This window comes from Vulpes vulpes, chromosome 2, assembly GCF_048418805.1.
Source record: "Vulpes vulpes isolate BD-2025 chromosome 2, VulVul3, whole genome shotgun sequence".
Lineage (NCBI taxonomy): Eukaryota > Metazoa > Chordata > Mammalia > Carnivora > Canidae > Vulpes > Vulpes vulpes.
The window spans coordinates 56122171-56147051 of NC_132781.1; the positions used below are offsets into that span (position 1 = coordinate 56122171).

Below are 24881 nucleotides of genomic sequence, written 5' to 3' on the forward strand. Positions count from 1 at the left end.
ACAGACATGATATGTTATACTGTGGCTTCCATTCCTTCTGGAGGTCAAGTAATTGTCGATCCAGGTGGAAAATTGTTGGTCCCATGTGCAGACCAACTCTGATACCTAGGCTTCTGAGCCTGAAGCTCTGTGGGGAGTTGGAGGGGTTTTATGAGGGTGTGAGAGTGGCTGTAGCCACCATAGGCTCTGCCTTTCAGTTCTCAGAAGCTGATGGAAAACCCAACCCTGGTCTCTTGCCTCCAGAGCTTGTGCTGTTTTCACTGTACTATGCTGTCTTGTTCTTGAAATGTTATTGTTGAACAAAATAAGATTCTCAGATTCATTACAGACTACATAATCCAGTGATATTTCAAAGAGCATTCTTCGTTAGCTTCTTCATAAACAAAGACCATTTGGGTTCAAGGTGGGTCATCTTCCTACTAGCTTTGCTTTCTTTCTCTTTTCTCCTGGATAGCTCAGGGAACAGATCACAGAGAGCCTTTTGAGTGTGATGGCAAGCTCTCCCTCTATTACTCGGGCATTTTCTAAGGAAGACATTCAGTTAAATGCTCAGGCTCTTTAAAGCCCCAAAGGATAAACTATCAACTCGTTACTATTTACAGTGGTGATTTGGCATCTGGGGCCTGGAAACCCCAACAGTTTGGCAGTTGGCAAACCGAGAGTAATCTGGAAAATCCTGGAGCTCAGGCATCTGCAGCCAGCTCCCCAGCCAAACAGACAGACCGTTGTGGGGGATTTCTGTGGTAGATTCAATTGTAACCTTGAGATGCTGCCCCCCCCCCAAAAAAAAAGATTGATAACACAGAATTAAGGTAGCATCACCCTACCTGGTGCCTAAAACAAGGGTGGTTAGGGTCATGGAGTGCAATCAGTAGAGCACTTGCTGTAAAAGTCAGGTTTCAACTTCAGCTACCCCTGTAAGGACTAAGATCTAAAGAGCACATTAAAAAGAAGCCTGATGATCCTGGCTTTGTATCTCAAGATGAGCCAGCAGAGCCACAAGACCTGGGATGGTATTATAGAATCCTTTTCTCAAATGAATGCATGATTTTCCTTTAACAGATTTTTAATATAATTATTTAAGTTAAAATTACTCCGTATCTAAGAGAAATTTTGCTAAGCAAAAGAAAATTTTAGTTTAAATGACAAACGTTATGTTTTTAAAAACAAAAACCACCCTCTGACTGTTGAAATTAAGATATCCTTCGGTGGTCTGTCTAGAGTAATGTTCAAAAGAATAGAAAATCCTTGGGCAGCCCAGGTGGCTCAGCGGTTTAGTGCCACCTTCAGCCCAGGGCCTGATCCTGGGGCCCTGGGATCGAGTCCCACGTCGGGCTCCCTGCATGGAGCCTGCTTCTCTCTCTGCCTGTGTCTCTGCCCCTCTCTCTCTCTGTCTCTCTCTCATGAATAAATAAAATCTTTTAAAAAACCACAAAATAATAGAAAATCCAATCACCTGGATTTTTGGTGTCTATCCCAGACAACATGCCAACTTTCTATTACAGACTGTCCCAACTCTCCCAGGTTTTGGTTTGAATCCTGATTATCCGCAGCTGTGGGGCCCCCGTTTCCAGATGGACTTATCATTGATACTCAAACTAGAAAGAATAGAATGAAGGTGACAAAGGAACACAGCTCACAGTGGTGAGGAGATGGAGACAGGAGAAGGCATGTGGGGCACTGACTCGGTCCAGAAGGCGAGACTGGCTGGACAGACACACTATCATGCCCTGGATGAGGCTGCTGCCCAGAAGGATCTCAGAGACTGACAAGGAGATGAAACCCCAAACAATCCTAGTACGGTGAAACAGACTCAGACTCAGCACAGCACGGAGAAGCAGGCCCAGAAGGCAGATGTGAGTTCTAACCCCAGAGCCTTCCCCTTTCTGGCCATGCGGTCTCCCTAGGACTTAGTTTGCTCACTGTTGCAGGTGCTCATGAGGATGAAGAGAAAGCATGTGTAAAGCACCTGGCAGGCGAAAGGCTCTAGATACATGGCAGTCATCATTCTTACTATATTCCAGTAGAGATAAAGATATCTAGGCATTATGGGAACCCCAAGGAGAATGAAGTAGCTTTGTGGGGTTGGGGAAGACTTCCTGGAGGTGGAGATGAGGAGGCTGAGGGTGTGGCAGATAAGCTCTCAGAACCAGTGCCAGCAATCAACCAGAAATCATGAAGACCATGTGTGGCACTGGGCAAATGCCCTCTTTTCATAAAGAGAAAGGATGAGATACTAGAAATTATATATCAATTGGTTTAAGCTGCAGCAAAATCATAGAAAAGATTATATAAAGAGGAGTTTGTGAGCATTTGAAAAATTAAAAGGTGATCAATGAAAGCCAACATAGAAAAAAAGAAAGAAAGAAAGAAAGAAAGAAAGAAAGAAAGAAAGAAAGAAAGAAAGAAAGAAAGAAAGAGAGAAAGAAAGAAAGCCAACATAGGTTCTCTAAGCACAGGCCCATAGGCTGATTCCCTTTCTCAGAGGGGTTTACAGGATGGTAGATCACAGGCACACCACCGGTGTGGCACTTGTGGATTGCAGTCATGGATCTGATAAGCTCTTCCATATGTGCCTGCAGAACCACACCATCAATCCCTGGACTGAGAGAGGCTTGTTCATTCTCATCACTATACCCAGGGAGCCTTGGTACACTGCCCACCTCTACGTCCACGGACCTCCCTCCCTCAGGCAGCCCTGGGCACCACTGACCAGTGAACCCAGGGAGCCCCAGGGTTACCCCTAGGAGTATGGGAGCCATGGTGAGCCAAGCCGGTGAGCCGAGCCGGTGAGCCAGCTCCGCAGCCCCTGTAGGGCTAAACTCTTTCCTCTTTTAAATTGCTTTAAAGCCTGAATTTCTCCCCCTGCCCAAAGGTACTGATGGGACACCCAGGAGTGGGCACAACACTTTTGAAAGTGTTTTTTGGTAGGCAATGCTGCAATGTCTGTCTATCCTGAGATCAAATTGGCAGAAACAGGACCCCTTTAAAAAGCTCCTGGAGGATGCCGGGAGCTCTTACTTGGGAGGTCTCACAGTGTATCACACCCACTGAAATCCACACATCTAATATAACTTTTACTGTAAAAATTTTGAAAGGGTTTTTTAAATTTTGCTTTTGAAATTATTTGGCCAAGAGTAACACAATTAATTTATGGCTGGCTCTGATTTCTCGGCAAACATCAGGCATGTTCAAGAATTCTTGGGAAGTGAGAAAAATCTAACCTACAAATTGTTTTCAAAAGTAGTAATGTTTTTATGAAGACTAAAATTAACAATTAATGAACCTGACAAGATGTTCCACTTTGTAGAAATTAAATTAAGTACTTCTAAATTTTGATTTTGCAGTTTTCTTTTCATATTTCAGAGCCAATAAATTTTTTTAGGCCTCAAACACTTTCATAAACTCGTTGGCCCCAGGTACTGTGCCTGTCCATCATTTGTGAACTAAAGCAGCCTCAACAGTGGGCATAAGCATTTGGACCCTTTCCCCAAAAGGACCAGAAATAACCATGATGTCGGCTCTCAGGCCCCATAGGAACTTGAGATGCCTTTGGGAACACACCAGCTGTTTCTGTGTTTATTGTTTTGTACTCTGGTTCATTGAAAAGTGGTGATTGACATAGAATATACATGTTCACAACCAAAATATTATTTCCCCACACCTTCTGGATAAATGAGGCTCAAGCAGCACATATAATCCTTCCTTACCAACCCTCCTCCCCGGTGTCTGCTTTCCTGCCCTCAGAGGAGTCCTGCTGCAGGCCAGGGCAGGGCTCACACCTAAGCAGTCCACATGCCCTGGCTCTCAGATGGATTAATTTGGGTAAGAAATTCCAGACCCAATTTCAACAACTAGTCATTTCTCTGGTTAGAAAAACATTTAAGGGAGTGGCAAAAAGACGTTCTGGAGAGACAGATCATCACTGATAGTAAGTGAAAACAGCATACCGTTCTCACAAAAAAGTAGTGTGTCTTGGTGCTATCACAGAAGCCTCTCTCCAGTGCCCACGTATGAACTAAAACATCCCTAGGACATTTCCCACAGGCCACAGGGCCTCTGCATAGCCTAGGGTGGTCAAGTCCCAAGATGCGGGCTATGGGTTAAAGAGGCCAGTCACACTGCTGGCCAGCCATGTGGTGTGGTCCAGCTAATGGCCAGGAAGGACCCTGCTCCTCTCCACATGCCTCAGGAGCAGCCAGGGAGAAGAGCCATGGCCATTTACTCACTTCTCAGCTCCTTGCCTCCAGGGTGCAGCCAGTGGGCTTGGTAAGATATTCACAGGGCCACGTTTCCCTCGCAGGAGAGATGACTACCCTGACAGTTGATGTAGTTGGTAAACTTATTTCTCCATGGGACAGAAGTAGGCAGGTCAGGCTAACCTGGCCTGCCCCAGACTCAGAGAGGAAACTGGGACTAGACAGTTATACTGAGGTTTGCCTGGCCTGGCTACAGGCTCCAAACCAGCTTTATGGGAAAGGTACTTTACTGGGAATACTGAACATTAGCCATCAACAAGTGATTCCTGGTTTCCTGGTGGGCCATGTTCCTTGCGTGCAAGAACCCTGGAGAGGAAGAAAGAGGCAGGGAAGGGGCTCAGGCATCCAAACCCGATCACTCCAACCCTCACCAAGTTGGATGTCGGGGTTTGGGGGCCCAAGACCCGTATGCTTTGTGTTCCTACTGCCAATATCCCTTCTTCCTAAGGCCTCCTGACTCTGGTCCTGTGTGCTCTCCACACCCCGTGTTGCTTCTTTAAGGAACCATGCAGACTCAGCTCAGCCATGACGACTGTACTTCCCTTCACATGGAATGTTCCGGCTACAGCTCCACCGAGAGCGTAAATATGGTCTTTATAGAGATGAGGTCGGGTGCTACTCCACTCAGAGCCCTGGTGCTGCCGAGTTAGTGTTGGCCTGGCACTCTGAGCAACGCTGCCCTTTCAGAAGAGGAGCCAAGCCAAATACTGCCTGGGCACTTTGCACTGTTCCAAAGGGAGAGCTCTGCCCACTGCAGACTAAAAATGCAGTTTCATTGACAAAAAAGATTTCCATTCTTCATTTTGGTATCTCTTTGGGGGTCTCTCTGCTGAAACTGTGATTTTTTAAATGTGCTTTGTGGAAAACATCTACCAGTACACCATTGTATATTTAGTCTTGCAAATTGAAAAGCAAATACAGTAACTTGCTTGTGTGTATTTCGGTGAGGGTGGGTTGGGGGAGTGGGCAATAGCAAAAGCATCAGCTTTCATCCAGCACCAGAAAGAGCAAGAAAGAACCCTCACTGATACCTGGTCTAGCTTGCCTCATGCTGGGTGCTCTTGTATTCCTGAGACCCCCAGAACAGGTGGGTTCATCCCCTCTGTGTACAGAAGAAGAAACTGAGGCCTAAGGAACTTCCCAAGGATACACACTATAAGGCGATGAGGCCACCGAGATTTGAGCTGAGGGCTCCTGACTCATGTATTCACATCGGTTACAGATTTCTCATCAAAGTAGGACATTTTGATTCAGCCATTTTAATGGAGCCACATGATAGTCTCACTGCTGCCACTGTCCACTCCCTGATCGTTTTACTACTGCCAGTGTTTCAATGCTAAGTATTTTGTCTGACTCATTTTCATCTATCATTTAATTTTCTTTTTTTTTTTTAAAGGTTTTATTTATTTATTCATGAGAGACAGAGAGAGAGGCAGAGGGAGAAGCAGGCTCCCTGCAGTGCGCCTGATGTGGGACTCGATCCCGGGACTCCGGAATCACGCCCTGGGCCAAAGGCGGGCACTAAACCACTGAGCCACCCAGGGATCCCTCATTTAATTTTCTTACCTTTGTCACTGGTGCCTTTAATGTAAGAAAAGGGCATGTGTTTCGGTGTAGAAGGTTTGGTAGCGTGCTGCTCTGCAAGGGTTTCGGAGGAAAAATTGTCTGGAAATGTGGTTGATGATGGAAGCTGATAGGTCCTGAGTATCATGCCAAGTGCAGAGTGCAGGGGACTCGGGGAATTTTTTTGGTAATACTAAATGTCTCTTTACTAGTTTATTCCTACTCCATGATTCTAGAAAGGACATCAGACCTAAAAGCTTTAAAGGAAAGAACTGCCTGATTTACCCTAAAGATTAAAAAAAAAAAAAAAAAGGAAATCCTACATTAAAAAGACACTAAATAGTTGAAAATGGGCAAAGGACACCAAAAGGTAAGCAAAGAAGAAAAACAAATCACCAATAAAGAGTCTGGAAAGGTATTAATGCCTTCACAAAGAAGTGTACATTTTTATTTTTTAAACCCAGCTGACTAGCAGATTAAAAATAGGCTAGGGACACAGAGATAAGTCAGCCTGGGCCCCCCACCCTGGAGTTCACTCTGGAGCACCCAGACCACCTGGGTTCAGACACTGGATCAGAAATGGGATCAGAGGACCTCATGTCCTCATGCTCCCATTTCCTTATCTGTCAAATGGGTGACTACTGGCTACCTCACACTTTACAACATTTGCCTTTGTTTAAAGATTATGTATGTATGTATGTATGTATGTATGTATGTATTTATTAGACAAAGAGCGAGCACACGCATGTACACAAGCAAGAGGAGGGGCAGAGGGGGAGGGAGAAAGAATCTCAAGCAGACTCCATACTGAGTGTGGAGCCTGATGAGAAGCTCAATCTCACAACCAGGACATCACAACCTGAGCTGAAACCAAGAGTTGGGTGCTTAACCGACTGAGCCACCCAGGTGCCCCTTAACACTTGCCTTTTAAAAAGACCCCTTGGGGCACCTGGGTGGCTCAATCGGTGAAGTACCTGCCTTCAGCTCAGGTCATGATCCCAGGACTCTGGGATCGAGCCCTACATTGGGCTCCCTGCTCAGTGGGGAGTCTGCTTCTCCTGCTCCCTCTGTGTGACACCCTCTCCTGCCTGGCTTGTACTGTTTCTCTCTCTCAAAATAAATAAATAAATAAAATCTTAAAAAAAAAGGGGGGGGCCCTTTGTAGAAATGTCAGTGGTATAGCTGAAACAATTGATGGCACCCACAAAAGCAGCTCAGGCTGGGAGTTGAGAGACTGACCCATTACTCTCCCAAGTGCCTCCAAAGCTTCTTCCAACATAGTGCCTCCTTCAAAGCCAGACTGTCCCTCTGAGAACCCCACCAGAGCCCCAGAGTGGCCCCGCAGTAAGGGGGCTGGCTGCTTGTTTTAAAGGGGTGATGTTCTGCAGGCCTCTACCGGGCCTTCTGTCACCAGCATTCCCATCAAACAGCCTCTCCTGTGCTTCTCACTTGGGAAAGAGCTGGGAGCCCTCCCATGCCTGCTGCATGCTCTGCTCCAGCTGTCGGGGACAGACTCCCATTCTCTGCCCTGGTCCCTGGGGCTGGGGGTTGAACACAAGCAAAACATTTTTCTCTTTCCTGAGTGCTCTTTCTGGAGGTCTGGCCTCCCCTTCCCCAGGATGGGAGAGGCACAAGGCAAAGAGAGAAGCAGCAGCTTGTGCCACATCTCCCAGGCTAATGCTTGGGGCCCTGCCCCATCCCTTGAGGGTGAAGAGGGCTAGTGAACAGGTAAATTGGTGAGAAGCTCTCCCTGGAGGATGAAGGAGGAGTACCCTGGGTTAACTGTCAGTGGTAAACACCTATGCACACCTTTCTTCAAGGTGCATTACTAGGCTCTTGCTCCCCCCTCTCTTGCTCTTCCATTAGGTTTCTGGTGGAGATGCTCAAACACAGAGCGAGGGCTCAGGAGAAGCCCACCTGAGCTGCCTGGCAAGACCCCCAAAAAACCAAAACTTTTCTCATTTAACCATCATGTACAGACTAACCAAGCCCAACTACAACCAGGAAGGAATTTGAGAAGTTAGATCCACAGAGGATAAGCTGAGAATACCTGCTGCCAATGTCCTTCCCTGACACGCAGAAGAGAAAGGACAAGAATACACAGGAATTCAAGTTGAGAGAAGGCTGGCAAGGTCAGCTCTCCCCTTGCTGGGCATCAGAGCAGCCCCCACCCGGCCCTAGGCTTCCACAACCCAGCTCGGTACCTGCCAAGGCTGAGGCTCAATAAATAGTTGTTAGAATAAACATACACGTTCACAGAAAGAACAAGATGGAATTGCATCAGTATTTTTGGTCTTAACCATTCTCGGTTTGAGGACTATTGTGAAGAGAAGCTGGAGCAAATTGTGGCAATTATATTTATTTTTAAAATATGTAGTTCAATGGCTAGGTCTTGAAAAACTTCAGAAGGTTCCTGAGATCAATAAGGAAGAACCTAGGGACGCCTGGGTGGCTCAGTGGTTGAGCGTCTGCCTTTGGCTCAGGGCATGATCCCAGGATCCAGGATCGAGTCCTGCAATGGGCTCCCTGCAGGGAGCCTGCTTCTCCCTCTGCCTGTGTCTCTGCTTCTCTGTCTCTCATGAATAAAAAAATTAAAAAAATAAAAAATAAAACTTTAAAAATAAGGAGGAACCTAGCTTCTTTGGACCTTGGAGATTCCAGTTTCAGCCTCCTTGCTGATAGGACCAACTACCATGAAACTGCTAGGAGAGGTATGGGGGGTCGAGGGGGCAGGGAGAGGTTTACAGTAGCTGTTCAGACCCCCAGCAGCACCCATTCCTTCTGACTGGGCTGCCCAAGCTTAGTGAAGTCTCAGAAAAATCAGAGAACCCACCCAGTCTCAGTTTGAGAAGAGAGCCATGGACTGGGAGGCTTCCCGGACATCAAGCAAGTCTGTGGATGTGCTTATAAAGCAGTGACCTCAGAATGTATGAGCTCTGAGCATCTGGCTCTAACTGGACTTCCTATGGAAAATATACAAATTGGGCTGAGTAGGACTGGGTCCCCTCTCCCGTCGCCCCCACCCCACCCCAAAAAAAGGCTGTTTGGAGGCCAGTGTCTGCATCTCAGAAATATCCTGAAACCTCCGGCTACGTGGCCGAATTCTGGATACCACTTGGGTACTAGGACTCCATGGAAGTTCATCACTAAAGACTACAATTGTCCCTGAGTGCTATTGTTGAAAAGGCAAGATGGAGTCAGAACAGACATGGCGTGGGTCAACCTCAGCCCTCAGGACTCACGAGAGCAGTAACCCATCTCCCTGCCCAGTGCAGAGCTGACGGAACCCAAACACTGCCAATCCATACTGTGATCCCTACTGCTGCATGTTGGTAGGCACATCTCTTTGCACAATATGACCAGCCTAAAAGGTAAATCACCCCAGGAACTCCACACAAATGATTTCAACAAGCCTTACAACCTTGTGTGAGGTAAATATGATCTCCCTTCTACAAACCAGGGCAACTGAGAGTTTGCAGAGGTAAGGAAGCTTGCCCAAATCACAGTGTGATGGAGTTAGAGCTAAAAGTGGGCAGGGAATCCAAGCATCCAGATCACTAGCCCTGGCCTCTTGCCTTTATATCATGTTCTTTCTCAAACTTACAAAACTAAAATTGGTCTCCTCTCACTCCAGGCCTGTAGCTCTCAGCTGGAGCCCTGCTGGAGGTTGTGCCTGCTTGAGGGTATAGCCAGGGTGAGAGGTGGGCAAGAATGGGACACCGTGGCCAGGGAACAGGGAGGTCTATAATGTGTACACATCTGTGTCCCCAGGCCCGTGGAGAGACTGCTTGCAGGCTCTGGAGGATGGCCATGATACCAGTTCCATCTACCTGGTGAAGCCAGAGAATACCAACCGCCTCATGCAGGTGTGGTGTGACCAGAGACATGACCCTGGGGGCTGGACCGTCATCCAGAGGCGCCTGGATGGCTCTGTCAACTTCTTCAGGAACTGGGAGACATATAAGGTGAGAACCCCAGGACCTGTGTGTGCTGCCCACAAAGTGACTGGGCCACCCCAAGAGGCTGACAACCAGCAAGAGAGCCACTTGGAGGGAAGGTGCACGCTGATCTGTTGGGGCCTTTGTGGCCACATGCAATAAACACTTGAGGTGAGAAAGACACTGACAGGGTCATTTTTTGCAAACCCTCCAAGGATGGTGGGGAGCAGCAACACCTTCCCTGCTTGCCATTGGCAACTGCTGTAAGATAGGAGTTAGATGTGCAGACCACACAAGGCTCACAGACAAGGTGGGAATTTAGAAATGCTGGTGTGGAGTGGCCCCTCACCCCAGGCTTGGTCTGGGGAGCATCCTACTCCTAGTTGGGGCTTCCAAGGGAGAGACCTATTTTCACAGCCCAGAGGGGGCAGGTCCCCTGGGACTAAATTCTACACCAATCCCATGATGGAGATACTAGTACAGACCCAGTTTACAGATGAAAAGGTGAAATAACTCACTTTGGGCTGCACAACTATGAGGTGGCAGAGCAGTGAGCCTAGACCTCTGACACCAAAGCTTACAAATTACCCTGGCCGTGAACTTACCCATGGCTCTGTGTGTCCTGGCTGCTCCCAACCTACCTCCTGCCCAGCCTGTATCTTTGTTTCTTCTCCTTATCCTCTGCTTCCTAATGGAGAGGTTCCCCTGAAGACCCACTCCTTCACCCCTTCTTCCTCCTGCCATATCCTTTTTCTCAGAGGCAGGAGAGCCCAGGTGTTAGTTCCTGGTTCAAATCCTGGCTCACCCTCAGGTTCTCTGTGATCCTGGGCCTCTGTAGACTTTGGTTCACTCATTTTAGGGAGGATAATAATAGTACCTAGCTCTTAGACTCGGCACAAGGATTAATAAAATAACTTATGTAAAGTCCTGAGAACAGTGCCAATATACTGTACTTGCTCCCTAAATACTAGCTATTATCATTAACAAGCCCATCTATTTTTAAGACTTTGAGTGCCACCACCTGGCTGATGATTCCTTAAACTAAATGTAAAAACAATAACAAAACCACTGATTTTAGACCTAGAAAGGAGCCTAGGTGGATGTGGCATGCATATGTTATATCTCATACCTGTCTGGTGCATTAGAGTTTACATGAGACCCTCACACACAGCCCATTCCCAGAGAGGGACACTGATGCTCAAAGAAGGTACAGATTTGTCCAAGGAGCTCTTGTTGTATGCCTACTCTGTGTTGGGCTCTCAGTTCACCACATTATGTGTGTTCCTACAGCCATCTGGTAGGGAAGGTAACACAGTGTCCCCTATGTTCATACAATGCCTAGCACACAGTAGGCACTCTTGAAGGATGCCCGACTGAGGCTCAGACAGGCAAAGTGACCCATCAAGTCACAGCCAAGTATAGAAGTAGGGATTTAAACCCAGGCTTGCCTTATGCTCTGTCCATTTCTGGTCTCCTCTGTCCAGGACTGAGCATCCAGAGTGGGGCCCCACTGACTGAGGGCACTGTGTATTGCTCACGAATGCTCTCCTCCGTTTTCCCCAGCAAGGGTTTGGGAACATTGATGGTGAGTACTGGCTGGGCCTGGAGAATATCTACTGGCTGACGAATCAAGGCAACTACAAATTGCTGGTGACCATGGAGGACTGGTCTGGCCGCAAAGTCTTTGCAGAATACGCCAGCTTCCGCCTGGAGCCTGAGAGCGAGTATTATAAGCTGCGGCTGGGGCGCTACCATGGCAACGCTGGTGACTCCTTCACGTGGCACAATGGCAAGCAGTTCACCACTCTGGACAGAGATCATGATGTCTACACAGGTAGGACCAGTAGAGTCAAACCCAGGCACAGGGTAGGGAAATTAGGTCGGCCAAAGCCAGAGCTTCTGACACAGGGTCTGAGGACAGGAAGGTCCCAGGGCCTGGCAGCCCAACCCTGTTCCTGCTCGCTGAAGGCCCACTCCTCTGCCCACTGCCCACAGACTCCCTTCACAAAAGTTGGATCAAAGTGGCATTTACAAAAAGTGAAAGGTAAAGAGGTGTACAAATTACACATCTGTGGGCCACTCTGAGCCAAGTGCTCACATCACTTCTCTGCCTGAGGCACCAGGTGTTGTGGCCACACACCTGGGAAATAATGCTGGCCACGTGCCCACCAGTCACGTGATCTAGGACATGCTGCTTAATCTTTCTGGGGCTCATTTCCACATCCAGAAATAAGGACAATGTGTACCTTGCAGAGTAGCAAGAGGTCAAAGAGAATGTACTTCAAGGGCCTTGACTGGGACTTGGCAAACAGGGCTGAACCCAAGTGGGCTGTCTTTGTGGTTACTATCACTAGCAATGTACTGGTAATGCAGTGCAGTAAGGGAGCTATTAGAGGAAACCAGGTAGGAGACATGAAGTGATTTGTCCAGGGTCACATGCCTCAAAGTCAGGCCTTTATCAAAACATAAAAACAAAGGCCTGCAAAGTCAGCAAGGGGCCAACCCTACCTCCAGGCCAAGGCTGTCTGTTCTCAGGAGCAAAACTGGCCCCCTCCCCTACCCCTCCCCTTAGTCCTGGTCTGCAGGCTACTCCCTCCTCTTTAAGGACTGTGCTAGGAACTACCAGCTCTGGAGGCACTACCTACGTATGAAGGAGTGAGATCCTTACTCCAGACCCCCATGGCAGCCATACACTGGCAGACTGTTGGGTTCTCTCACCATTGGGGGACATTAAGACACCTTTCTTCTGACTGGCACTGAAGGGAACCCTGAGGAAGGAGTATGTCTTCTTCGGCCAGGGCTGCTGTGGCTTCCAGGAAGAGCAAGGCAGGAAGATGATCCTTAGAGCTGGTCAGATTTTGGGGACACAAGGGCCAGTATAGCATTTCTTGAAGGTCACCATGGACAGCAGGGAGAATACTGTTCTATGACCCCAGCTGTCAAGACTGTCCAGCAGCACAGACAGTGGATGTGAGGAAATGGAAATCCTTGTTCCTGGAGGCACACAGGGCAAGCTCAGGAGGGCCTTCCACTTACACGGGAGGCCAGCTGTGGCATGCCAAGGGCTCTTTCTGCTCTGCAAAGCCAGCACTGCCATTTGGTCCTTGTGACCTCGAGCAATGGCCTAGAGAGGAGCCTGACAAAAATTCTGGGAATACCTGGGCTGCAGAGGCTCTGGGTGTCTGAGCTGAGCGTCCCCTGACTTTCTGCCTCAACCAGCCTGCTGCCTCATCGGGTCATCTCAAGGCCTCAGCTGGAGCAGGGCCACTGGCTCCATTGGGCCCCAGCCCACAAACTTGCCTGGGGCAGCCCTTTCCCTGAATGGGGGACCCCTTCACAGGCTGGCTCAGGAAACTGGGGGTCCCCTCTTTTAACTAAGACCAGCCCAAGCATCAAGTAGCTCCTTTTCCTCTTCCTTCCTGAGAAGGCCAGTGCCCCTGCACGCCTGTTTGCACCTTGCCCACATTTTTACTGTTGTTCCGAACTGCTTGTCCTTGGCAGCAAAATCCAGCGTGATGTGATAGTGCCAAAAGTTTTATGAAAATATCTTTCTTTTGTGAAATCATAAAAGAATCTTTGGCTGGAATACAGGCTAAGAGAAAGAGAGGAGTATTTCATCTTAAACACTTCCTTTGTCGCCCTATAAAAAGTCTTGATCCAACACCTGCAACTCTTAAAAAATTCCTAAGAACCCCTGGCCTCTCCCCCAACCCAGCCCAGATCATCTCTACTTCCTATTCAGACCTTCCCAGGCACTCCCCCTGCACAAGCCCTGGGCTAACCCTTAAGCTATGTGCTCCTGTTTCATCCCCACAGCTGTCCTGTGTGGGAGGCACCATGCTCATGACACTTCAGTGGCTCTGTGACTTCCCTGGTTACAAGGCTGAGCCTCAGAGCTTGGAACAGATCTGAAGCCCCGCCCACCTCTCAGCATTCTTGTTCCAAATGTACCCCCTCTGCCCGCTCCCACCCCCTGCTAGAGAGGGCCCTCCTAGAGTCCCTGAGCAAACGGTGACATGGGTAAAACTGCCCCCTCCCTGTGACCTCCTCTCTTGTCTCCTGCAGGAAACTGCGCCCACTACCAGAAGGGAGGCTGGTGGTATAACGCCTGCGCCCACTCCAACCTCAATGGGGTCTGGTATCGTGGGGGCCATTACCGGAGCCGCTACCAGGATGGGGTCTACTGGGCTGAGTTCCGAGGAGGCTCCTACTCGCTCAAGAAAGTGGTGATGATGATCCGGCCCAACCCCAACACCTTCCACTAAGTCAGCTCCCCTCCTGACCTCTCATGGCTGCCACTAGGAGCCTGCCTGACCACGCTGGCCCCAGCACCAGGAGCAACTCTCCACCAGTTTACTGGGGAGCCGGGAGGATGGGGCCACTGGATTCTGTTTTCCCAAGTCACTGCGGCAGATAATGGAATGGAATCGACACAGTATCCTCTGTCCCTATTGCTTTTCTTTCTATCAGAGATCCCCTAGGGTTTCCACACAGCGCAGAACTACACACAAGTCCTTCTTTAAGGAAATTAATTCCCAATGACAAAAAACACAACTGCAAAATACCATAATAATATACATGTGCGTAAGCTGACCTTATGCAAGTATGTGTACAGCACATAATATATGCACTTAGATATATGCCACGTGTACTATATCTAAATACATATATAAGTTTGGTTATATACCTAAATACACATGCATTTAATTCTCAGATGTTGAAGTTGTTACCAAGAGCTTTGTCCTTAAAAGAAAAGCATTGCATTCACATTGTGTTCCTCGAGTCTAAGAGCCAATCACAGACTGTGACTCCAATTCAAAGAATAATCCTTGGCATCTGTATGTCTGGATTCTTCCAGGAGCATCTAAATGCTATTCACTCACATGGGGGTTCTTTCTCCTTTCTCACTGAAGAACCCCTTTGGCTACCTGATCAAATCTCAAAATCTCCCTCCCCTCTCCATTTCTGTACTTCCTTACATTCTCAGGTCTTTTTCACCATCCATCCCTCTATCCATCCACCCATCCATCCACCTACTCCTCCATCCAACACCATGCAGGAAATACCTTCTGTGTGTCAGTCCTTGGTCACTCACTGTGGTTCCAGGCACCTTCTCTGCTCTTCTGTACCCCTTCCTACCCACTCCTTACCTTTTCTGTCATAACATCCTTTCTTTCCAGGCAAGATTCCTTAGCCTCTGAGTAGAAAACTATTTGGGCTCCAGGTTTCTGGTCAGGAAAGGGAAGGCCAGGCCCAAAAGCTAACTCCCAGCCACATAGATAATGTATTCGCAGTTTTGTATGTTCCATTCACACTTTAGCCTCCATGTCATTTTAACCATCACAGAAATAATAATCTACCTTGCCCAGGAGATAATCAACTAAAAAGAAGTCATCACACGATCGTTGGGGCCCCCGAATGGCTACAGACCAAAGGTCCCAAGCTCTCAGGCCGACGAGAGTCTGTGTCTCGTCCCCAAACGACACTTCTCTGGAGAACAGATGCTACAAAATTGACAACTGGCCACTTCTTGTGAGCTCTTGAGTATTCAGGAGCCACCGGACCCCTTGGCTGGTATGTTGCAGCATGGTGGCTTTCTGAGTCCTATTGGCCACGAAGTGTCAGACTCAGTACTGCCGGGACTCTTGCCAAGCAGGGAGCAAGAGATAAGTCAAGAAGGTGAGACTGCCCCGGTGGGCGCGTGAATGGGGGTGTGCGAGATGTTGGAACGTTTGGTACTGTCCATGTCTGGGTGTGTGCCTATTACCTCAGCGTTCTCACAAAGTGTACCATGTAGCATGTTTTATGTATATAAAAGGGAGGGTTTTTTTTTTAATATATTCCCAGATTATCCTTATAATGACACAAATCTGCAATAAAAGCCATCAGTGCTTTGGCTGTATCTACACTGTATGTTATTGTTTTAGGATACCTTCCTGGGACCTCCAACAGCAGAGATTTTTTGAGTAAAACCAGGAATAGATTCAGCATCAGGAACAGACACCAAAATCATTTACTTTGGTTTCCACCTACATTGTTAGGAGTCCCAAAATAGTACCTCGAAGGCCCTCTGGGGCTTTACCTCCTTACATCCAGCCATGTCCTAAATGTCTTCACTGGATGCTCTAGAAGCCACCTCCTAGACAGTGCAACCAACCCCTGAAACACCTTCCCCCAGGTCTGGTCCCCTTTCACCAAAAGGCACCATTTATCAATTGCTCAGGTCAAAAACAAGGACTTCTCCCCCTGCCTTGCCAAGGCCAATCCATCCATCCATATAAGCCCTCTTCTCTGTCTTAGTGTCTCCTCTCCCCGCAACTACTGCAACAGGTTCCCCACCCAGCCAGGAGGCCTGTGCCTCTGTCTCTCTCATTCCAGTCCGACTTCCACAGTAGCTGCCAGAAAAACAGATACGTGGGCTGGGAAGTCATCTCTAGGCATAGAAGGAAACCCCAAAACTAAAAAAAAGGAAAAGACTAAGGGATATGACTAAAGAAAACACATTTTCTGCCCTCTGAAAAATAAAACATGACAGAGATTGAAGGCAAACATCAAACAAGAAAAATATGGGAATGGGATGCCTGGGTGGCTCAGTGATTGAGCCTCTGCCTTCAGTTCAGGGCGTGATCCTGTGGTCCCAGGATCGAGTCCCACATTAGGCTCCCTGCATGGAGCCTGCTTCTCCCTCTGCCTCTGTCTCTGCCTCTCTCTCTCTCTCTGTGTTTCTCATGAATAAATAAATAAAATCTTAAAAAAAGAGAAAAATACGGGATTAATATTCATGGTATACCAGGAACTCTCTAAAATTAAGAAAAAAGATACAAGTGCTATGATAGACAACTCTGTAAAGTACACAAACACATTAGAACACAAATGGCCGGTAAGCAAGAAAAGATGCCTACCTCATTACGAACCAGAGAGGGACATTAGATTAAGCACAAACCATTACACAGTGCCTATCAGATTGGTAAATATGAAAAAAATCTCCATGTTGACAAGTGAACGGAGAAATATGTACTCAATGTACAGAAGTATTCATTTATTCAATTTATTTTAAGAGCAACTTGGAAAGTGGGTACCAAAATGGACACACGTATGTATCAAAATTTAGAAACACATCTTTGGACCTATCAAACCCTCTTCTCAATGGTATCACTTCTGCACAGGAGAGCTGTTCTTAGCAAAGATGTAGTTGGGGAGAGACAGATGTTTACTACAGCCTACTCTGTGCTTGGAAATGGACTTAATGTTTTCTTATGGGACCCTCACAGCAGCCCTGTGAAGAGGGACTGTTCTTACTTCACAGGAGAGGAGTAAATGAGGCTCAGAGTCAGACTGCTCATAAGAACACTCTACCAGCAGGTAATCTAGATCTGGAAGGTGTTGCATATCAGGCACTAGGTAAGAATTCTCAATTCCCTCTCCCAAACCTCTAGTCGGTTGCTGAGGTCATCAGTTGTTGTATACTATTTGGTGAGAATATCTCAACCTTGGCCCAGATCACAGCCAGGCCTCCTCACATACCTGGAATGGAGTGTCCAGGACATAAGGATTGATGGTAAATGAAAACAGGGTCCATCTGGCCTTACTGATGACTGGTCTTGGATCCAGAACCCAAAGCAAAGAGTTCTGGAAAGACATGCTGGACAATGCTGAGCAATCGTTTTTCTAAACTAGTTGGGACAGAGACAAAAGCAGGCCATGAGACCAGCCGTTTCTCCCAACCCCCCACCCCAAAACCACACCCTGGCTATATGGAAGGAGAGGAAGAGGAAGGAATAAACTCAACAGATATGTGGAACTAGCTCTCCTTGGTGTAAAATAGAGGTTTGATTCACAGCATCAAAGAAGAAAATGCAGGGGAGGGGGCATAGGGTGGCTCAAGTGCAATGTTACTTAGTACCTGGTGTGTGGCTCCACCAACCAGCAAATACAGCCAGCCAGTTGGCATCCTGAGATCTGCCCAACTCAGACCAACACCCCTCCCTTCTCGTCCATCCCAGACAGTGGCCTTTTAAGGCCTGCAGCCATAGAAGCCCTAACCTCACTAAGGTCTCCATGGTGAATGCACCTGCAGACCACAAGGAAGTCAGCAAAACCCACACTTTCTCCTACCCCAGCAATGCCCCCGCATTCCAAACTGAGCCAATACCTTGGTCACTGGGAGCCACCAACCTGCTAGATTAATGAGGGGAAGGACTTATGGCAGGAAGATAAGAATATTCTCCAAGCAAGTGACACTAAGCAGGAACCCCTTCCCAAAATCTTGCCAGTTTGAGCAAGACTGAAAGAGAAATCTTTGAAGTACTGAAAATGATGCTCATGGGAATCTAGGATGCTCGTAATCTACAGATGCATTTTGGGAGCTCCAGGGGTCTTCTCTAATTTCCTGACACCACTTCATCTGTTCTATGTAGTCTTTAAAGACTCTGGGTTATAGAATGACAAAACCACACAACTGGAATAAACAAGAGAGGATGTTTTAAGTATAGCAAAAAAGACATTCTCCCTTGGTTTTTATCTGAGACTCCAGAGGCTAAAAGGCTAAATAAAACCTGCCAAGTATTCTGCATTCTAGAGCAAGGTGCAGGACCATCCTATAGGAGAGTGGCCCCAAACAGATTCTACAATAGCTGATGGCCCATCTATAGCCTGTGTAAAAAGTGTAGAAAAATATTCTGGGTTAGGGGGAATGAATGGTCCTTATGATACACTTCCTGGCCACCACTACCACAGGGAGGATGGGTGCTCCCCCTCATCCTACATCAAGTGAGAGGGACTTCAAGCAACTGTCCCAAAGGTGTTATGGCAATCATGAGCATAAGCACTACTGCCAGACCCATGCCTCAAGTCTCCAGGCCTGCAGCAGAGAGAAATGAGACCACACTGGAGCAAATGGCAGGCCCAGAGAGAGGCGATGGAGAGGCAAGGATATGGTCTCCTAGGAACCGAAGGGCTGCCTGGAGAGTGGGGTAGAGGGCCGTGCAGGAAGCCCCAGGAGCCAAACAAGGGGCCATAGGTGGTGAAGCAGAAGTGGAGTACCACCCCATCACAGCAGCTGAGTCTGAGGTGCCCAGAAGAGAAACTGTCTGGCAGCAGCAGAGCACAGGTGCTTGGGCATCTGGGACACCCACAGGGCACAAGCTCTGAATTACAACTGAATCAGCCACATAGGATGAGCCATGACCCCTCCCTACTCCCTCTCCTTTGGTCCAAGCCCAAGGCTCATGAACCTCAGTGGGCAATCAGGAGGCAGGAGGGCTGCAGGGTCCAGGGACAGAACTGACTATAGGCCCTCCCCCAGCCCAGGCCTCTGAGTCCCAGGCTTTACAAGTCCAAACTTCTGACTACTACCCTAGACTGTTTGTGGTGACCAGGTGCTTAGAACAGACAGCTTTTTCGTCCTCACAGCAGAAAGATGAAGGGGCTTGAGAAGTTTTCAGCATTGGCTGGGGAAAGAGCTAGTCCACAGGGTAGGCTGGAAAGGACACTGGGGAAAAAATTAAGTTGGTTTCTTCTTACACCTGACTGAGTCCAGCTCATTTAATAAGCTGGTTACATAAGGACACGAGGTATCTCCCAGAGTCCATGAGCAGGGACGCAGCTGGGCCTCACGAGGGCCAGGAACCAGAAACTGCCTGGAAAGCCTTCAAGAGGCAAGGCAGCAGAGTTTCCAGCCTCTCCCCCTTCTGCTCCTCTTCCCTTGCTTGCAGGTCTCTCTGTTTCTCATTGTGCATCCATCTGCTTTTCCCAGCATGGAATTCCTGAGCTCACATGTCCTCTTGGTCTGAGTGCCAGCAAAGACTTACAAGCACCCTCCCTTCCAGTGCTAACTCCCAGCCAGAGGATCTGACTGGCCTGCTTGGGTTGGGTGTCCACCTCAGGCCTATCCACTCTGGCTGGAGTGAACACTGCTGCTCAATGCTGTGGGGACAGCTAGGGGTAGTTCCTAGGTTCCCAGAGAAGCAGAGGTCTTGGCCTGCATCTATATCCAAGGTGTCTACACTGTACTTCAGCTGCTGTTCATCCCCCTCCTCTCCAAAGGCTATATTTTGCTGGGTAGGTAGATCCTGTCTCACTACATATAGATGGTGTCTATTCCTCAGAACCTCCCCCTGTCCACTCCTGCTCTACTGCACAAAGCACACCCAACCCTTCCAGGCCCTGCTGGGCCACTAAATGTGACACCTGGCTATGCCCAGATGGGACTCTTCCTGCCCTTTCTGGATTTGCTGTGTTTCTCAATAGTCTCTGTGGATACTGGAGACAACCAGATCCCCGCTGCTGGAGTCTTCCTGGCAGTATTTCACTCTGGATTACACTCATGCTGTCTACCATCTATGGAGTACTTTTTGTATGCCAGGCACCATGAGTTAACAGACCTTAACAGACCTCTGAGGTGGGTTTTCTAATTATACTCCCTTTGACATAACAGAAATCACGGCTCAGAAATGTAAGCGACTTGCCCAAGAACACGCACTTTGAGCCATTCAGGATTTGCACTCCTGCTTCTGTAGTACTAGGTTGCTGTCCACAAGGCAAAATGAAACAACTAAGGCCCCTCTCTCACCCTGTGATCACCCCCTACACATCTGAGAATCGTGGTGGCCTGCTGCCCACAGCAGCAGTTACATGAGCTAGCCAGCCAGCCTATCTGTGCAGAGGTAGCTGGATGGACAATAGGTCCCCAGGTGTCAGGAAGCCGGTCAGGGGCTGTTTACCAGGGCTAAAGGCTGGGCCCTGCCTGTCTTGCTTCCACCTGTCCTCTAACCTCTAGACTGAGCCCCAACCTTTGGCAGTCACAGGGTCAACTTGTAGCCAGTCTGGCTGTCATCTTGTGCACCAATTCTCTCCAGTCCAAGCCCTGAGCCACATCATCTGGTGGCTGGGTCCCCACTGTGGTGGCTCATGTCCACCTCCCATCTCCATGCCTTCAGGCCTGGGGCTTCCTTACCTAGTCTTTCTCAGATCCAGAGTCAAGCCTGACACAGCCCTAGTATGAGACTCTGCCATCTCACCACCGATCATGATAAATTCAGCTCTATGGGCTGGTCAAGGGATGCTCTCTTCCCCCTGTTTCAGCACATGCACCCTCCTGAAGCTGAGGGACATCTTCCCAAGAAGAGAGTTCCTTGGGCAGGGTGGACAGGCCACATTTACCCTGACCCTTAGAGAGCTGGCAGTGATTGAGAGCCTGGAAGGGTAATGTAGAGGCATGGAATGAGAACTCCCTTCTGGAGCCATGTAATGACAAAGGCTGACATCTTAGTTACCTCAAAGAGGGAAAAAACTAAGAGGCAGCATGAAGCCTCTTTGGAGTCCAGAATGCTGACCAAGCTTCAGAAAAAAGTATGGGCACTAGTTTCTTTCGGCCTCCTCTCCATGGACCCAAGAGCCAAGCAGCCCTTCTTCATTGATCAGGGCAGCATGCAGTTGTGCTGGGGACACAGGAGAAAGATTAAGGATAGATCGAGGTGTTCAGGACGCAGAAGTGGGAGCAGAGGAGCAGATGAGCAGCTGGGTGGGAGGCCTGAGGGCCTGGCTGCCTGACCCTGGGTGCAGGAGAGCCCGGGGAGCATGTGTTTAAAGGAGAAAAGCAGCTTCTTTGCCAAGAACACAAAGGATTGACGGGTAGAAAAGCGTGCATTAAAACAAGATGCCATCTTTCACCTGACATTTCCTCATAAATAAAAAGGAGTCAGTAGGGCCTAGTGCTGGTGAGAGTGGGGCCGACAGGCATGCTCACACTCTTGGCAAAGTGGAAATGCCACCTTTCAGAGGGCATTTCTGCAGCAGCTACCTGAGATAAGTCACAAACAGTCTGTCTGGCAATTCCTCTTCCCACACTCTGTTGCAGAAATACTCTGCAGGTGAGTAAAGGCATACCAGTAAAGATGTTCTCCACTATATTTGCCACTGAAGGGAGAGCACAGAAGCCACCTGCCTGCTCATCAGTCAGCACATGGCTGAACAAACCGGCATGCACCCAGGCCCAGCTCAGCGAACCACCCACATGCCTGCCACGGGTGCCACAGAGCCACTAGACAGAAGGAAGAAGTTCTACATGTGCTGCCACCAAACAACATCTGTGACTCTTTACATGGAACAAAATGTAAGGTGCAAAGCAAAATGAATAAAATGTCCTCATTTGAGTTAAAAAGCACAATATTATCTGCATCCTCCCCCACACCCACATGGACATACATCAGTGTATGGAGATTAAAACGTCTGGAAGGATACACACCAACTGTTAATTGTGGTTGCTTCTGGGCGAGTAGGCGAGGAAGAAGGGGATTTTTACTTCTTACTTCACAGACTTCCTTTTAGTGTGAGTTTTACAACAAACAATGCGTTACTTTTATAATCTAAAAAGTTTCTAAGAGAATGAGTGGGCATTGGAGGCTCTTCCCCAACACAGCTTTCTGGGTGGCCACACAGAACAGATCTTCCAGCTTCCTAAGCAGGCACTCCTGGACCTCTGAAGGTCTGCATACATTACTCACTAAAGCCTACCATAAACTTGAGTAGGGAACCACAGCCTTTTTGAAGGTGACTTGCTAGGCCCTCTCCAGGCCCCTTCTTCCTTACAGAGCTGCAAAAATTCATTACTTCTCTTTTTTTTTCCCCCCATTACTTCTCAAAGTGGCAACCACCCTCTCTTATTCCTACAGGATTTCCTCCCCTCAAAATAAGCTTCTGAGAGGGACCTAGAACTTCCTGCTGCCCTAGAGATCAATCTTACAGTCTTCTGTGTGCTTGGTTTTACAGTTGAGGTAACAAAGTAATAAATGTGGGATGGTGATCAAGGCTGTGAGATGTGCTAGTTATCATTGCTATGTGACAGATTACCCCAAAACTTAGCAGCATACTTATGTATTACTTTGCAGGTTCTGCGGTCAGAAATTTGAGGGTATCTCAGCTGGGTGTCTCTGGCTCAAGAAGTCTCAAGTGACTCAGTCAAGCCATGGGCCGAGGCTGTGGTCTCATCTGAAGGCTCCACCAAGGTAGGCCACTCATGAGGTGGCTGGCAGGCCTCAGTCTCTTGAGGCCCCTTGTTACAGGAGCCTCTCCACTGGACTACCAAACACAAGGCAGCTGGATTCCCCCAGAATCCGAGAGAGAGGAAGAGGTCCAAGAAACAGGAAGAGAGAGCAAGTCCCTCACACTGAAGGCACAATCTGATCTAAGAATAGATGCCCCATTATTTCTGTCATATTCTATATGTTAGGAGTAAGTCAGTATACTCTGCCCATGCTCAAGGGGAAGGGGTTACATAAGGACAGGAATGCTGGGGGTCAGGGAGGACTGAGGCCATCTTACAAGCTATCAGCCACTCAGAATCTTTCAGATTCTTGGTGTCAATTGTCTTAACTCTCCCTTTCCAAACCTCCTTGCAAGGAGACATCCAAGGTGCCAGGTTACTCCTGAGGATGGAGAAACTCACTAGCCCTTCCTCTACCCCCACCAACCTTAGTCCTGCTTAGGGCCAGCTGACCTGGAGGGGCTCCTCAGTCTCCCAACTCAAGCCTCCACTCCACAAAAGGAGGGTCTCCAGAGACAATCTTTCTCAGTCCACTGTCTGGGTTTTCCCAGACTGTGAAGACCTTTTATAGGGAAATGTGGCATATTCTGAGGCTTATGGGTGGGCATGGGATTAGACTGGGTTGGACACTGGTCTCATCAAAAGGAAGTGGCACCACTAAAAGTAATGAGATCTTTAACATGAATCCTGTTTGGCTTCTGAAGCTGTGAAATAAGTTAAAAATAATACACACACACACACACACACACACCACAGAGGAAGGAGCATTAGGAGGATTAAATGAGATAATTCTCATAAAGTGCTCAGTGCAGTGCTGGTCACATAGGAGAGAATCAAGAGTTGTCATTATTAATGTCGTGAGCTTCTGATTAGAAATCCAGAGACTAAAGGTCAATGTGAAGCGGGCATCCTGATGAGCACACGGATTCCTGCTATGAAGACACACTTTTTCTTGCACAAAGTGGGCTTTGCTCTCACCTCCTTTGGGGGTTCAGACACAACTTCTTGATTCAGAGAAATACAGACTGCAGATCCTCTCTGCGCCCCAGGAGGGACAAAGGTGACAAGGTGCTCAGCTCTGGGCAGCAGAGCAAATGTCTCCCCAACATGTTTTCATCCTGCACTGTTTCTCTCCATGGAGATGGGGGCACAAGGCAGAGGATGTGTGAGTTAAGGCTGGGTGGAGCCCCAGCCAGGGCATGTGATGTTGAGCTGCAGTTGGTATCCACCTGGCATATGACATTGACTAAGTCATAAGTCAAACTGTGGCTTTTCTCACTCACAAAATGGTTTTTTTTTAATTTTTGTATATTTTTTAATTGGAGTTCGATTTGCCAACATATAGCATAACTCCCAGTGCTCATCCCATCAAGTGCCCCACTCAGTGCTCATCACCCATTCACCCCAACCCCTGGGCCACCTCCCTTTCCAACACCCCTTGTTCATTTCCCAGAGTTAGGAGTCTCTCATGTTCTGTCACCCTCTCTGGTATTTTCCACTCATTTTCTCTCCTTTCCCCTTTATTCCCTTTCACTATTTTTTTTATATTCCCCAAATGAATGAGACCATATAATGTTTGTCCTTCTCCAATTGACTTACTTCACTCAGCAAAATGCCCTCCAGTTCCATCCATGTTGAAGCAAATGGTGGGTATTTGTTGTTTCTAATGGCTGAGTAATATTCCATTGTATACATAGACCACATCTTTATTCATTCATCTATCAATGGACACCAAGGCTCCTTCCACAGTTTGGCTATTGTGGACATTGCTGCTAGAAACATTGGGGTGCAGGTGTCTCAGTTTTTCACTGCATCTGTATCTTTGGGGTAAATCCCCAGTAGTGCAATTGCTGGGTCATAGGGTAGCTCTATTTTTAACTCTTTGAGGAATCTCCACACAGTTTTCCAGAGTGGCTGCACCAGTTCACATTCCCACCAACAGTGCAAGAGGGTTCCCCTTTCTCCACATCCTCTCCAACACTCGTTGTTTCCTGTCTTGTTAATTTTCACCATTCCCACTGGTGAGAGGTGGTATCTCATTGCGGTTTTGATTTGTATTTCCCTGATGGCAAGTGATGC

General features: G+C 48.1%; 2 protein-coding genes across 27 annotated transcripts in view; one reads left to right on the forward strand and one right to left on the reverse strand.

The window, feature by feature from the left end:
- ANGPTL2 (angiopoietin like 2) overlaps positions 1 to 15662 on the forward strand; it is a 36143-nt gene extending 20481 nt beyond the window's left edge. Inside the window, exons 3-5 of the mRNA XM_026009326.2 lie at positions 9594 to 9787; positions 11324 to 11594; positions 13826 to 15662. Of these exons, the coding sequence (XP_025865111.1) occupies positions 9594 to 9787; positions 11324 to 11594; positions 13826 to 14025 (665 nt within the window). The 3' untranslated portion in view covers positions 14026 to 15662. The remainder of the gene's footprint in view (positions 1 to 9593; positions 9788 to 11323; positions 11595 to 13825) is intronic.
- The window catches only part of RALGPS1 (Ral GEF with PH domain and SH3 binding motif 1), a 291129-nt gene that overhangs the window by 122276 nt on the left and 143972 nt on the right, over positions 1 to 24881 (reverse strand). The window lies entirely within an intron of this gene.